This window comes from Chaetodon trifascialis, chromosome 16 (genome assembly GCF_039877785.1).
Source record: "Chaetodon trifascialis isolate fChaTrf1 chromosome 16, fChaTrf1.hap1, whole genome shotgun sequence".
NCBI classification, from domain to species: Eukaryota; Metazoa; Chordata; class Actinopteri; order Chaetodontiformes; family Chaetodontidae; genus Chaetodon; species Chaetodon trifascialis.
The window spans coordinates 9,525,866-9,541,053 of NC_092071.1; the positions used below are offsets into that span (position 1 = coordinate 9,525,866).

General features: G+C 41.9%; 1 protein-coding gene across 2 annotated transcripts in view; it reads right to left on the reverse strand.

The window, feature by feature from the left end:
• Positions 1-3,696: 3,696 nt before the first annotated feature.
• LOC139344264 (cytoplasmic polyadenylation element-binding protein 4-like) overlaps positions 3,697-15,188 on the reverse strand; it is a 28,398-nt gene continuing 16,906 nt past the window's right edge. Inside the window, exons 4-11 of one of the 2 annotated variants that reach the window (XM_070982244.1) lie at positions 13,630-13,680; positions 10,685-10,708; positions 9,176-9,346; positions 8,918-9,007; positions 8,361-8,479; positions 8,071-8,185; positions 6,377-6,558; positions 3,697-4,829 (exon numbers count right to left, since the gene is read on the reverse strand). In XM_070982244.1, coding sequence (XP_070838345.1) covers positions 4,602-4,829; positions 6,377-6,558; positions 8,071-8,185; positions 8,361-8,479; positions 8,918-9,007; positions 9,176-9,346; positions 10,685-10,708; positions 13,630-13,680 — 980 coding nt within the window. In that variant the 3' untranslated portion in view covers positions 3,697-4,601. The remainder of the gene's footprint in view (positions 4,830-6,376; positions 6,559-8,070; positions 8,186-8,360; positions 8,480-8,917; positions 9,008-9,175; positions 9,347-10,684; positions 10,709-13,629; positions 13,681-15,188) is intronic. The other variant, XM_070982245.1, reaches the window with a different exon arrangement.

Below are 15,188 nucleotides of genomic sequence, written 5' to 3' on the forward strand. Positions count from 1 at the left end.
GGGACGAGTCAGCGACAGACATAGCAGACAGTTTCAATCATCCCGTCTCTGCTTTTTAAAGCTATAAGCATTCAATGTTCGAGATGCAAATCCCTGCCAGACTCAAACCAAGTCAAGCCAAGCTCGCATGTGTGAATGGAGAAGAGCTTTGACTCGTAACAGCTTTAAATGTCCAAGACTGAGCGTAAATAAGCACACCGGGCACATATTTTCATCACAGTTAAGATTTATTTCATTCAACATTTCACATTACAAATATTTAAAAATTATGCATACTGTTATAAATAGTTGGCTGCAAACAATTAAATAACATTAGATTTTTCTTTTTCGTTTCACTAGCACTTCTACAGACCAACTCCTAGAAATATGGACATATCCGTATTACATAACTTAATTAGAAAGGAAAATACAAAAATAGGAACTTATAAAGTGAAATGACAATAAAAATTAAGGTGATATCTTAAGTAAAAAAATGCTATTAATAAATACAACAACCTTCCCATACACAGTTAAAAACTATTGAAATCTTGCCATTAAGTAACATCATTAACAGACAAATATTTAAATATTTATTTTCCTTCAGAAAATGTGAACCATATATTGTGGAGCACAATATAGCAATTAGTAAAAACTAGACACTTTAACATATTAAAAGCTTCACCTCAAAAATATAACAAAAATCTGATCAAAATTATAAAAATCAATTATACATTCCAATTAAAAATATACCAATAAACAGCTAAATACATTGTTGACCTAATAATTACAATGCAATCAATCACAGTAGCTTAAAATAAACAAAATAAGCAAATGAGCACAAAACCTTTAATGTTTTAAAAATAACTTCAATTATTTATATTAGTACAAATAGTTTGATTTCTTTTCTTTTTTACAAACACCAGCATGAAAAGGATTACAATAACAGTAGAAAATGACTGTGAAAAACATATTAACATCTTCTTTAATTAAATGTCTGCAATTAAAAATGGCATTAAAGAATTACATTGCAAAGAGTCTTTATCTGGAAAAAGGTTCAAAAGAAGTATTGCACATAACAACTTGAAGTTAACTTGCAACATTTACCACATTCAAGTCTTTAAGCTCCCCTTCCTCCAGATAGGTCTATATAAGATCACCTCGACAGACGGCGGGGATGAGTTCTCAAGTCTTTTAAACAGTGTTCTATAAGGATGCTCAAAGTCCTGCACTGCCAAATCGATTTAAAGTTCTGCTTTGTTTCTCGTCTTATCTCTCTGTCATGTGCATCCTGCAGAGGTCTGCGATGGGGAAGCGAGGAGATCAACACGTGGGGAAGGGGGGGGGGGTGAGGTGAGGTGAGAGTGGGTTTGGGGTGTCCTTAACAACTTAATAGTTGAGAAACATTTGGTGCACACCACAACAATTAATTTTAATAGCTAATTCATGTACTTGTCATTTTCTCTTTTTTTTGTCATGCATGCTAAGGATTACAATAGGTGCTAGTTGGCAAGTTCAAGAATATATATATACTTTTTTTTTTTTCAAATATTAAAATATCTAAACACCAAACATCCATTCTTGTGATACGAGATTCAGCGTTAAGCGTGAACCAAATTTTGCATTCTCCTTATAATAAGTTATACTCCATCTATGGAGAGGAAACCAAGACAGAAGTTACCATTTTCCAACTAGTATAGCCATGTTTAGAGACATTAACATCAATTTCAAATTACAGCTTGTTTTTTTTTGTGGGTTTTTTTGTTTTTTTTTAATTCTCGCCATGCTGTTATTGACCAGATTGACTGGAAACATCTAGTGTACGAAAAGCTAAGACCAAGAGAGCAATACACTTTGGTCTCTCCTCTGCAGATGTGAAGTCGCATCAACACAAGTGCGCACTTAGTTGTAAAGTTTCCTCAGCACTGAAATGTATAAAAAGCATAATTGAAAATAATATATATTGAAATCACTCAACTTTTTTCTCAAAATGAACATTTCCATATATGCAGATCTCTCAGTAACAAAAGTACAAAAGCTACCTTTCACAATGTGAAAAATTGAGGTATTGCAAAAAGGAGTTTCCCCATTTGTGAAAAATGTGCCTAAAATGACTGTTGGAAAAAGAAAAAATATTTAGAAAAGTAGTGCATAATAAATGTTTATATGTGCATGACAAAATAATTTAGCTAGAAAACACTGTACCAAAAATCAGCAGGCCATGTATAAAATAATCTTTTTTTTTTCATCTCGTTTAACAGCAAATTCTTCACAAAGTGTTTTAACTTCTAAAATGCTCACCCACCGCACCCACAAAACTAACGTCCAGGGTGCAAAACTGGTGCAACGACACCACGCCGATATGAGGATACGTTTCTCACTAGTGTGTATAATCAAGTTTCTGTACTAACTCCCTGACATGTTTAAATGCTCGGCTAGTAGGTCGCCACTGAGTGACTTCGAACGACAAACAAATGTGAGGATTGGTTTTACTTTCGCTGTGTGAATGTGCACTTAATGTTGAATTTTCCCAAACACGCAGACCTAAAAAGAACTAGTGCCTACCAGCGTGCACCTCCATTTTGAGCTATGGAGAGTGTGAGGCCTTGTTTGTGTGTGTGTGTGTGTGTGTGTTTGTGTGTGAGTATGTGTCTGCAAGCCCTGTTGTTTTTTTTTCCACTGGTGTTCTAATGGGTTTTGACCGCACTGTCAAATATATATATATATATATATGTATAAATATATTATGTTCAAGGCCAATCTTTGGTTTGCTGGGCTTGACAGTTAAGCAAAACTGGGTAGAAGTGACAGCTTTTTAAAAAAAATATATGAAAAACAGAAAATAAGAATTAAAACCTAAACAAGAGATGAGCTACAGTATGACCCACTACTGCACAGCCATCTTTGGTTCCCAAACGCCACTGGGTACAACCGACTGTTATCAAGAGCAAACTGCATGTGGGTAACATGTGTGCAGTAGTAGAGCACACTGCAGAGACTATCTTCATTTATGCTTCAAAAACACTGGATGCTGAGTTGGATTAGCTTGGCAGGAGAAAGGATAGAAGGGCTCGCCCAAAGAGCAGATCCCTCCATGACTCAAATGTGTGCTGACGATTCGGAAATCAGATAAACTTTAATTGCTTCTTTCGTTAAATGCAGCTGACTCTTGGATGCAACGTAGAACTTTTTCATTAAAGACTTGGGAGAATTGCACAAATGCATTAGGAAAAAAAAATAATAATCGAACAAAGACAGGCATTTCCCCGTTTGGTGGTCGCCCCGTAAAAACTGCAATAAAAAGGCGGCCTCAGTCCTGAAAGATCTGGATCCAAGCCCCGACCGTGTGCGGACACAGAAAGCGGGTTTTGATCCATGAATGAGGCCCTATGCTTTGATAGCTGCTAGCTTAGCAGCAGAGGCCGCAGGCAGACAAGAGGAGGGGGAGTGGGGCTGGACTTATCTCTTTACCAGTAAGCCTGTCTGTCTCTCCTGTAGCCTCCCTACGCCATACATTCCCCTAATACGCTGTATACTGTACGATGCTCTACTCCACCCATAGCACGACCCTGGGTTTGATTACAAAAATAAGGAGGTGATGAAGCAAGTGAGTACAAAACTGTGCCAGTCACATCACACTCTGCCTGTTGCATCACTTCCCTTTGATTATAGTTCTAAGGAAAGGAGAACACCAGCGATAACGTTTGCTTTCTTTCTTTCTCTCTCTTTTTTTTTTTAACTGTATTCGGCACATTAGCAGCTGAGTTTGAGGTATTAGTTTTTGCATGTCAAAATGGAGATCAAAACCCAAATATGTGTTGCTAAAATTTTGTTGTGGCTTTCAAGTAACATCAAAATATTCGTATGATCTTGGAAATCATAAAAAGAGAGGTTCAAACATTATGATCTGGGAGGGAAAAGAATCCATTTCGCTCTGCAGTGGGCCCTCTCTGTGCTTCCGCGTTAATTAAGATTCAGCTTTGGTTAACTACTAAGGGTCTCATACTGGATCTGCACTCTTTAAATTGGAAATAAGTGCACTCTTCTTTAGCAACACCTTTTCAATTCACATTTGCTCTGGAGCCTCTTGTATCAATAGAAAACTTAATCACACCTCTCAGAAACAAATAGCCAATGAGAAATCGTTTGCTCTGGAGACTCGATACAAAACAAAAAGCAACAGCTCTGCTACAAAAGAAGTCAATCAAATGCCAAATGAAGTGGATTTGTTTTGGGGCGTCTCGCATAAACATCAGAATCGGGTAGACTGTTTGGAATAATATGCCAATTGAATAGCAGAGTACCATAGCACACCTCAAACTTCCCAATATATGTATTTCTTGAGAACTCAAAAATATTTCAAAAAAATCAAACGCATAAATAAAATTATGTTACACATCTTTTTTCCTTGCTGGACATATTTGGATATAATTCCAGTTTTTCTTTTCTATCTTCAAAATATAGATATATATTAACTTAAAAAAAAAAAATGAGAGAAAGGTTCAGTGAAATTAGAGCAAAAAGGAACCAGCAACAGAAAAGTGCATTTATTTGTACAATGATTTGCGACTCCTGCACTACCTGCCCTCCTGCTCCCCTGTTGCCTCTCCCTCTCCGGCGTCCGCTCAGTTCCAGCGGAAGGAGATGTGACGGGGTCGGTCGCCTCCCTCCTTCACCAGGGGTTTGTGAAACTCTCGTCCGGCGCGCGAGTGGATGGCCGCCCAGCAGTACTCGCAGTAGTACTGCAGACAGGTGACGTTGGCGCAAAAGAACGGTGCAAACTTCCCGCCGCAGCGAGTTCCCTGGCACTCATCGCACAGCTGGTCATCCAGCACGTATGGCTTCACTTCCACCTGCAATCAGAGGGAGTCATTTCAATTGAGCAACATTATTTCCTTTCAATTTGCCAGGCGTTTTTTCAGCAAACTTGGAGGAAATGAAACAGATAGCTTCCTGCGAGGTAGAAAATTAATCTGAAAACTTCTTTGAAAAAATAACAAGCAGCCGACTGGTATTGTTCTTTAAAGTTATGATCCTTTAAATTTCAATAAAATCTTTGTTTGATACCATTTATAGTTGCCAGTTTACCTTCTGTAATCACATCTCTAAATAGCAGCTTTCATTGTTAGTGGCGGTGTCTGCCATTCCCACCCAGGATTCAAACTGCCTCCCTACAAATGAGGGGTTGACAGGAAATGATGCGTGCCTGCAATGCAGCTTACCGTCACTGCTTTTAATCTTAGCTCACTGATATCAGTCTCACTGTCCACAAACATTTCCTACTGCTGAGAAATTTCAGCAGAACACAAGGTGGCTTTTATTGTGAAGCGGTCACAGGCAATAAAAAATGTCTTTAAATATCTTAGGGAGTAGTGAAACAAGGACGAGCGCTTAGAACATGAAGTCATTTTCAGATCGCACTGTTCACCGTTCACCGTTTTCCAACTGCTCGGTGATGAGGGACTGTGCTATTAGCCAGTGATTGTCACTAAAGCGCCCCATCTACAAAATTTGCACACCAATTATGCAAATGGAAAAGCAGTGCGCTATTATTCCAGCATTTTATATTATGATATTGTCTCTTCACTGGATATTTCTGCTGGATTTCTGCTATTCTCATCATGTCCGCTCACCTCTGTTGTGCGGATGTGAACAATATAAGAGTCGATTACAGGCATTTGGCTGCTGGCAACAGCGGCTAAGTCACTGATAGCCGCCGTTGACCAAAACAGCCATGACACTAAAACCCTTGAACCTCTCGGTAACTTCAGCACTGTGCTCAATAACCTTCCTCCCCCTGCCTGGAACGGCTTTAATTGAATCTGCACTTTATCACTTGTTTGTTTGCTTGTTCCTGTTATTTTACTTCTCACTGTAACTGTTAACAGGGCATTGCTATAAATAAGCCTGTGCTCTCATCCAACCTACCCTGTGCTGTAGAAACAAAGGCTGAATAAATATAAATTAGAAGGAAGTGACATTAAATTATTTGAAGTTGTTTCTGTTGGATTTCATCTAAATCTAACAAGCGTTCTTGATGCTGTTCCATGCTTCCATTTTGGTTGAATCCAATCTGAGTTTGTGAGAAAACCTCCCCCTCGGGACAAGTATCACTACTGATCTCCTATCATGAAAGAACAAATCTGTAAAAAGTGCTTCCCTTCTGCACATTCTCGACTAACAGCCAAACAAATTTTGTATGAAGTGCTGCATTTTTCACTCTTTAAAAAAAAAAATCTAGGAAGGCCATCTCTTTTAGCACAGCTCAGAAATGGAACAAAGGCGAGGAGAGTTTGAGAGAAACGGAACAGGAAGTGAGATGTGGGGGAGACAAATGAAGAAAGAAGGGGACCGAAAGGGGAGGCCGAAAAACACTGAGCTCTCTTTGCTTTCCACCCACCCGTTTATCGATTTCTCCATGCTGCAGCTGTACAAAGCGAGCACTGATAGCAGCAATGTAGCTCTGCTGATTAGAGAAGGCGACCCGCCCCGCTCCCTTGGGGTACTTCAGCTCAGGGTCTGTGTCGATGCCAGCGTAGCAAACCCCACCATACAGGCGATCCATGATCATGGCCAGCTCCACTGCAAGACACACAGAACTAGCTGAACAACATATTCACGTAAACAAGTTTGATGCATGGAAGCAAAAGACACGAACACAATAACAAACACTCTGGCAAATCTGACGATTACATGCACACACGCAGGCTTAATACATGACCTCATGGCCATGTAGCCAGTGCACACAAACACACCAAGTTGATGAGGGTTGTTGATCTTCGAGCTTAAAGCCGTCAACACAGATGGATTTAAGTTCTGCAGAGTTTGCTGGGGCGAATGTGAGAGTAGTGTCAGCTGCTAAAATGGTTGCGATAAAGCAATAAAAGTTTATTTACAGTCTGTGGTGTAAATGTATGCAGTGTAGTGTTCTTAATAGTAGTTCACATGCGCAAACTGGGGGAGGCAATCTTACTTCTTAGAAGATTAAAAAAGTCAAACAGCAGTTCCTTAATATGTAGATGTAATACATGTTAATTTAGACCCAAATATTGCACAGGGTCATAAAATATTTAATGCACGGCAGGGTCTGATGACCTTGGTCATTACCACAACTAGAGCGCACAAGTCATAAAACACAGCTACCAGTGGTGCAGAAAACATGAACGCACAGCACCGCGTAACACCGCTATCAGGATGAAAAGGAATTTATTATTCCGCACAGCACAGCGTGCCACAGAGAGAGCTTCCTGATAGGAGCAGTGTAGGTCAAAGCCGATTTCACCAGCACAGTGACTTCTTTTAGCTCTACCCTCCAGCAAGTTCGATGTTTATCATGAACACAAGCTGATCACATTGCAGTGTCTTACAGAAAGGAGAATTCTGCTCAAAGCTGGCACATCAAAGATTGGGGAGAACTCAAGCACAAGGAGTGAGGGATGGGTACTTAGCGGTGCTTGTTTGTGATTTTCAGTATGCACATATGCAAAAGGTGATAATGCGGAGAGACACTGAAAAGATGACAAGGAACACAAAAACAAGATTCGACCCCCATGTCCAGTATATACTTCAAACGTAAGGTGCTGTGTCCACCAAACCAAAGGAGCCCTTTTGAAAACGCCCAGCTGGAGGCACACCTATGATACCGAATATATGTGCAAGTAACACGCTGCAAGTACCTAATTTTGCAAATAGTTTGTGTTGTTTGGATGAAGGGAAGACTGAAGCATGCAGAGAGGGAGGGAGGACAGATCCGTTGGTCTATGTGGGTTTCTGAGATTTTGTGGATGAGATAACATCTCAGCAAACGATTTGTTCGTCCAATATTTTTAAATTGTATTAACTTGTCCTCCATTGTTGTCTGTCGAAGTTCAGCATCTTTCAACTCTCTGCGACCAGAAGAAAACGACAGCACTCAATGCTTCAACACACTGCTGGCATGTATGTCATTGTGTAAATAGGCGGCACTCCCATTGCAAACAATTCCAAAAATCCACTCAGGAAAAAACACTTTGGTGGACACAGCCTCTAAGTGTTGCCATTGTCAAAACCCATTTGTTGTTAATTTCCCCTGCTGGGAAAAGAGCCTTATCTTACCTGCACGGAGCGGACGAGGGACACCCCCAACAAAGATGGTTTTCCTCGGGTCCAGAGGCTGAGATCCATCCATCACAAAATCGCTGTCATTCAGGTTCCACGGGCGGATCTGGACCTGTCACACACAAAACCAACAGGCTTCAGCTCTAGGAATGAAGTGCAAAGTGCACAGTTTAATATAAGCTGCCTGTAAAGTCAAGTAAAAGTCATCGGCACAAGTTTCACAGAGTTCAGTGGACACAGCAAGAGATGTGAGCAGATGGGTGTGTTTGTTGTGTGTTCCCACTGACCGGCTTGTCTTTGATGGTGGGGCTGGACACACAGAGGTACAGTTTGCCGTCCTCCTCAATGCAGGCATCGATCAAAGCCTGCACTGAGCTCTCATCCTGGAACAGCAGGAAGGCATAGCCTACACAAAATACAGCAGAGTTATTCATGCCGCTGGGGACGCAAAGTATTGACAAAGAGTCATGTTGGAATTGAGTCCAGTGATTACTGTGACTCCGTCTGATCACGACATTCTGAAATCACAGCAGGAGGGCGTAAGCTTTTGCAAACAGGAGAGAAACAGGCCAACAGTCCAGACACGGTTACAAAATGCTTCACATAAAAGTCTGAAGACAAAACCAGACTGCACAGTTGCACACACATTAATCGTGGTCGTACACCGATAAAAGGCTAACACACAATGCTGTGCTGCAGAATCGCTTCCAAAAACACATCTGACATTTTCTCACGCAGAGAAACAGAGATTCTGATGCAATAACTGAATCTTTCGTGGCAATAAAACAGTAAATAATTACGGGACAATACAGCACAGAATGAGGAAGCCGTGATTTTAACACACCTTTGGGGGGGAAATACGATTTGCTTTCTGCTTTGTGAGGCCAGTCCACAAACAGGTGTCCAAAACGCCGGAAACTGGCTGTAATCTCATCTGAAATAAAGCAGACAGGATGCATATTCATTGGCAGTCTGCAGGCTTGCGTTGCACATGTAATTTTGGTATCTTACAGTCAAACTTTCCCTACATCTTTTAAGCTTCAGCTCTAACCAAGAATGACTGAAATGGCCCAGTAATGAAATCCTTTTGCGACTGCTTTACCTTCATCTATGTCTGGAGGCAGTCCTCCCACAAAGACCTTGCGTGAGTAGCGTTCGACGCGTTCTCCGTTCTGATGTGGAAAGCAGTGTGGAGAGCCCAGGCCTGCGAGACCCTGATCGCCGCGCTCATCATCGGGGAAACCATCCTCCATGGGGAAGAGAGAGGAGTGGCCTGAGGGAGAGAAGAAGGGCAAGGAGAGGTTCATTTCCAGAGGAGAAGCATGAGGATGGTAATAACAACTGTACATTAGCACTTTTATCTTATTTCACTGTAAGAAGTAATCCTCTTGCCTTTCATTGTTTTCTTCATCTGACAACACTTAGAGCATCTTTTAGGCATATCAGTAGAAGGTAAACCACATTATTAAGGATACATTCAAATATATATCTACGTGTTGGAGCGCTGTGTGGCTTTAATACCCAACAAAATGTTGCAGGCATTCCTAGACCCCTTAACAATGTGTAAATATGTTCAAAATCTCAGACTACTATTATGAAAGTAATGCTGTCTGATGGAAAAAACACCCAGTAGGACTGAAGGGTAACATAAAGCACACAAGCATTAGAAGAGGATCACAAACTAAAGATGATAGTATAACGGTCTCATTAAAATTACTGAAGGAGAAACAAGTATCAAGAAAGACAAGTGGTTATGAGTACATTTCAGCCGTGTCGTATGGAGATACTGCGAAAAAACTGAACTGAGTGCAAAAACAAAAAGTAACAAAATGGACAAACTCACTCACACACGCAGACACACACGCAGCAAATGTAAAGTCTAAGGAGGACCGGACACACATGCAGGTTCTCTCAAACACACACGGTAGTCCTCTATGAGCAAGTCTAAACAGTTTCACAGTGAAGTGTGTGTGCGTGCGTGTGTGCATGTGTGCATGTGAGTGCTGGAGAGGTTAAGCCCTCGCTAGCCTATTCCTGCTCCCATACAACCTACCCTGAGCTGCTTTATAAAGATTTATGCAAGGGAGTTAGCCTGAGCTTACAGTATGTGCTGTGTGTGAGTGAGTGTGCCTGTACGTATGAGTGTGTGTCCGGCCATGTGCCGAGCCATGTGTCTGCGCTACTGTAGTGTGTGTAAATCACACACAACTGCATGCTTTGTGTGCCTCTCTGCCTCATCAACTTCCCCCTAAATGTGACACTAGCAATGACTGTCTGACAACAATCTGGCAAAATGTGCGTGAAAATGAGAAAAAGCAAGCGGAGTCAAGCATAACGAAAGAAACACACACCAAAGGATGAGAGATGCATAAGATCACGTCACAAGCTCACGGCAAGGCTCGACACTTAAACGATCATGCAGACAAACATGTCACTGGACGGATATAAAGCGCAGCGTTGCTAATGAGCAATCATTGAACAACTAACATCCCATCACCAATAAAGTCATAACAGCACGACTTAACATCGCAAAATCAGTCAAAATACTCAGACCTACAGAGTTGGACTTAAACTGGAAAAATGAGACAATATATCCACGATTATTTTTTACCTCGTCTCCTGCTATAATTCCTGGCTGCATGTGGAATAAGGACAAATCAAAGAAGAGGGTGATTATAAGAGATGCATAATTCACTGTACTGATAACAGCGCAAGGTGGTCCACGACAAAAGAGAGACGTTCCATTGTCTTCCTGCAGGCCCTCGATTTTATTAATATGTTGTGAATCATAATCAGCCTACAGACCTATGACCATACTACTTAATCAACACACGTTAAGCACAATTTATTTTTTTATTTAAAATGGAAAGTCTATATTTTAAAGGTCTGTGTACACTGGCTGAACATTTGTGTAACTTATCCATTTTGGTTCATGCGTAACAGTGGGCGGAGATGTCCTGCCTTTTAATTATGACCCCAATCATATAAAAGGCAGGTGAAAAAAGAAACGGTCCAAGGACTGAACCTTGAGGCATGCCATAGTTATTCAGGGATAGTGTGGAAGTAGTCTGACAGTCTAGTAAACCCACTGCGTCAGTCAATAAACCAAGATATGAGTCAAATGCTTTACTGACAGAAACAAGGCTGAAATTCATCCAGTATGTCACTATAACCAGTCGTTCTTTAAGCTACCATTTCGTGCTTCTGGATCTGGTCAGCCATTTCCCAATGTGTGATTTGTTCTGCTACAGTCATGCTTTAGACTTTTTAAACAAAACGCATCCATGACAGCGAGCAGTTACCGTTGCAACCTCCATTGTTTCCAATGTAAACATGAAAGCAGCCCTCCGGACAAGAAGGGCAGTAGTGGCACCAGGGAGAGGGAGAGAGGGTGGCTGCCACTCTTAACATGCACAGGTGCTCAGCAAACTGCTTCTGTCGCCTGTGTTTTCCAGGTAGCCGCTGCATGCTCGCCATGTGACCGTGGCAAAGGCAGAAATGTTACCCACCACCGCATTTTCTACAACTAGACAGCATTCAATCTCAGAGTAATTTAAAGAGTGATGTTTCACATTTTCAATAATTCAGTTGAAAAATTATGAAGATGGTCTTACAAACGTCTGCACCACCGAATAGATTTTGTGAATGGAAAATTACCCGAATGAGCAATGCACTCATTACTTTCTTTTTGTATAATTCATGCCGCAGAAATCCAAATCCTTCTTCTGCCTTATAACACGTCTATAACTCATCTAATGGGTCTATTAGCCCACAATGCAGTTCACTGTCACATGAGTACATAAGATGATGCTCTTTTCACTCATTCTATTTAATAGTAACGCTCACTGGGAAATTGTGTGTTTTTGCACAGAGCTGAAGTGAAACAAATTAAAATGTGGACACTGGAGAGATGGAAGCATCGACCCATCTGTAAGAACAGGGAGAGGATGAAGAAGTGGCCAGAACGCACGAGCAATAATCCTCTGCTCCCTCAGTGGACTTTCCAACCCAGATGGACATTAACTCTGGGGGGAAGGTCAAAGAGAGAGAGAGAGAGAGAGAGAGAGAGAGAGAGAAACAGGAAAGCAGATTGAAAGAGAGCAGAGTGCTATAAAAAGATGTGTGACAGAGAGAGAAAAATAGATTGGAAGAGACGGAAGAGAGAAACAAGCTGATAAAAAGCTGTGTGGGGGTGAGAGAAAATGACAGTGAGTGAGAGAGATCAGCAGAATAAGGAATGTGCAGAGAGAGAGAGAGAGACAGAGAGAGAGAGAGACAGAGAGAGAGAGAGAGAGAGCTGGTGTGCAACCTCTGAATCCTGCCTATCCGCTGGCACCATCTGTCTCAGGGCTTGATGACAGCTCGTGACCATGTGATCTCACCATGTGACCCAGCGCTCTCGTGAAGAAACTGCTGGCCCTCTCCCGTTTTCACATCCTGGCCTCAAGACCAGACGGCAAAAGCCACAGCAACACACTTACACAATGATAGAGGGAATAAGAGGGTCGTGGGGCAAAGGAGAGGTAGCTAAATATCAAAGTGCTGATGTGGAAAGTGCAGCATGTCAGAGGGACATGCCAGATTCTCATTTAGCATCGGAGAGAGGCAGAGTTATTTATATAGAGTTTAACAGCATTCTTGTCTTCTGCGCATGAACACCATGTGAGAACACTACAGTAGCTAGGAACAAAATGACCTTTCTCTTCTGTTGTATGTCATCTTCCCATTATTTACTCTCCATTTTTCCACTGTAACGATCAAACAAATGCCTGAAAAATAAACACCAAAAATCAAATCTACTCAGCAACAGAGACATTATTTACAGGACAAGAAGCATTTTTGTCACTAGGCGTTAAGCTAACATGCATCCTACGACTGTTTTTCTATCTCCTATGTATCTCTCCTCAGTCCATCCATCTATCTATTTCCTGCTTTGAAAAGCCACCACATCTTTGCTCTGTCCACTCACGCTCTTTAATTCCCTTCGGCGTCCATCTACTTATTCGAGGCCGGGCGAAAGGTCATGAACAGAAATGCTCGTTGGCTAAAACTACTGTTAAGAGAGCGAGCGTGGAAATGGCAGTTTTTATTTCACGTTGACATTTAACAAAGCAGAGGGGCACCGATGAGGGACACAGAAGGTTTTGGTTGGAGCCAATCCCTGGCAAGCGAGGAGGACGCGAAGCTTCAAAGTCACCAGACACAAACGATGGAGGTTATCCCACGCGACTGAACAGTCGCCACCTGCAGTATTTAGTATCACTTACATAGAGATTTAACAAAGAACACTGAGAGTCACAAAAGTCACTGCAGTTTGGTGAATCGTACTTAATATATGTCAGCTCAGCCGGGCAGAAACGGGCATGATTTACCAGAGGGAGCATGTTTTTAGTAGAGGAACTAAAAACAATCCGATTGACATTTAATTAAATTATATTTTAAAGGATATCTGATAATTTTTCATTCAACTTGACAAAATAATTATTACATTTTGCACACAAATGCCTTCTGATTTTAATCCCTTGTTTGTAATGTTGGGTGGTTTGCCATACGTACCATTGAGGGGCAGCGGGTTGTCCCCTCCTGGGTGGGGGAACCCCAGACGACCTGCACAGGGAAACACAGAACAAAGATATTTATCATATTGCTGAATGTGTTAAAGGTTAATTTCCCCAGCATGGAATAAGTAAAGTCTTATCTTATGTGACTACATCAGTCTCTTTAAGATCATGACAATGCTCTTGATTACTGTTACATTAATTTTGCTGGTGGGCAATATTTGAACAACACTGCACACAATATAGGACGTGTAAATAAAAGGGAAAGGCTTTGCTTTGAAAAGGCTGATTAGTCCAGAAGTAAAAATGATTCTGTTCATTACTAACAGTGTACACACAGGCTGCGGCTACGACAGATACGAGCACACTGAGCGTTGCTTCTACATCAATCTCATTAAAGATTACATCTGTGGGCCACCAACTATCTCTCTTCCTCTCATCGACCTCCATTTCCCTGTGTGAGCATCTCTCCCTCTCTTTCCCTGAGCCTCATATCATGCATTTTGTGCCATTTGCCAGGCCTGTCTTTCACGCACACACCCACGCCCACACAAATACATGTTATGATGCCAAACAAGCTTGAAAGTTATGCAAGGCCCGCTGGCTGCAGAGGGATAATGAGATGAAAGAGCTGAAATAGTACAGCCATTGTTATATGGGTACGGACCGCCCTGTGATTGGTGCATTCCGATGCCTCGGTCACATGGAAATCTGCTGGCCCCTCCCCCACAGCTCGCCTATTGAGCCTCACAGTGCTCAGCAGATGCGGTGCATAAAACAGAACCGCAGAAACCAGGACGGACCACCCGTGGCTTCGTGATCCACTGTACGACACTATACTGTAGATTTCTATACATTCAAGCACGTTCATCACATTATCTGCGTCAAAATCCAAATTCACCGTCAGTAAAAGGCTCAGTTTAATTAAAATAAAACCAGAGGTACCAACCTAAACCAGGTTACACAGAGAAGCTCACTTCCTCCAGTCTGCACGGCAGAATTTTAACTCCCTCTGTAATTTAGGTTCGTAATATATGTGCCGATAGGTGCGCCACCCAAAGTCCATCTGAGTAAAACCCGTCATATTGGATTTTAAGAGCCTTTAATAGTCTCTGAGGAGCAAGTGTGCAAGCACGTAGTCACACCACATCCCTGTGTGTCTGCCGGGTTGTGTGTGGCCGTTCTGTGAACCTTATTTGCATGTTGGCCGCCGACATGCACAGCACAGTAACAGTTAAAGCGCACGCACGCACGAGCACACACAAGGCAGCGCTGTGTGTGCGTGGTGGCTGAACAGAGGGATCCTTTCTGTCAGTCGGGACAATGCTGGAAGCGATTCAAAGCCACTTCTACAGTAGACATTTTGCCTCGCCTGTTCCCTGGCTTCATCGCTCTCACTTTGTTCAATATGTTCTGCTGGAATGAGAAATTTGTCCTCTGATTATGTGTATCTAAATGTAGCCGTGCATGCACGCTGTCTGTGTTTATTATGCAGTATTTGAGTGTGCGTGTATGTGTATGTGTGTGTGTGACACAGAGCAGGAGGGAGCAAGAGAC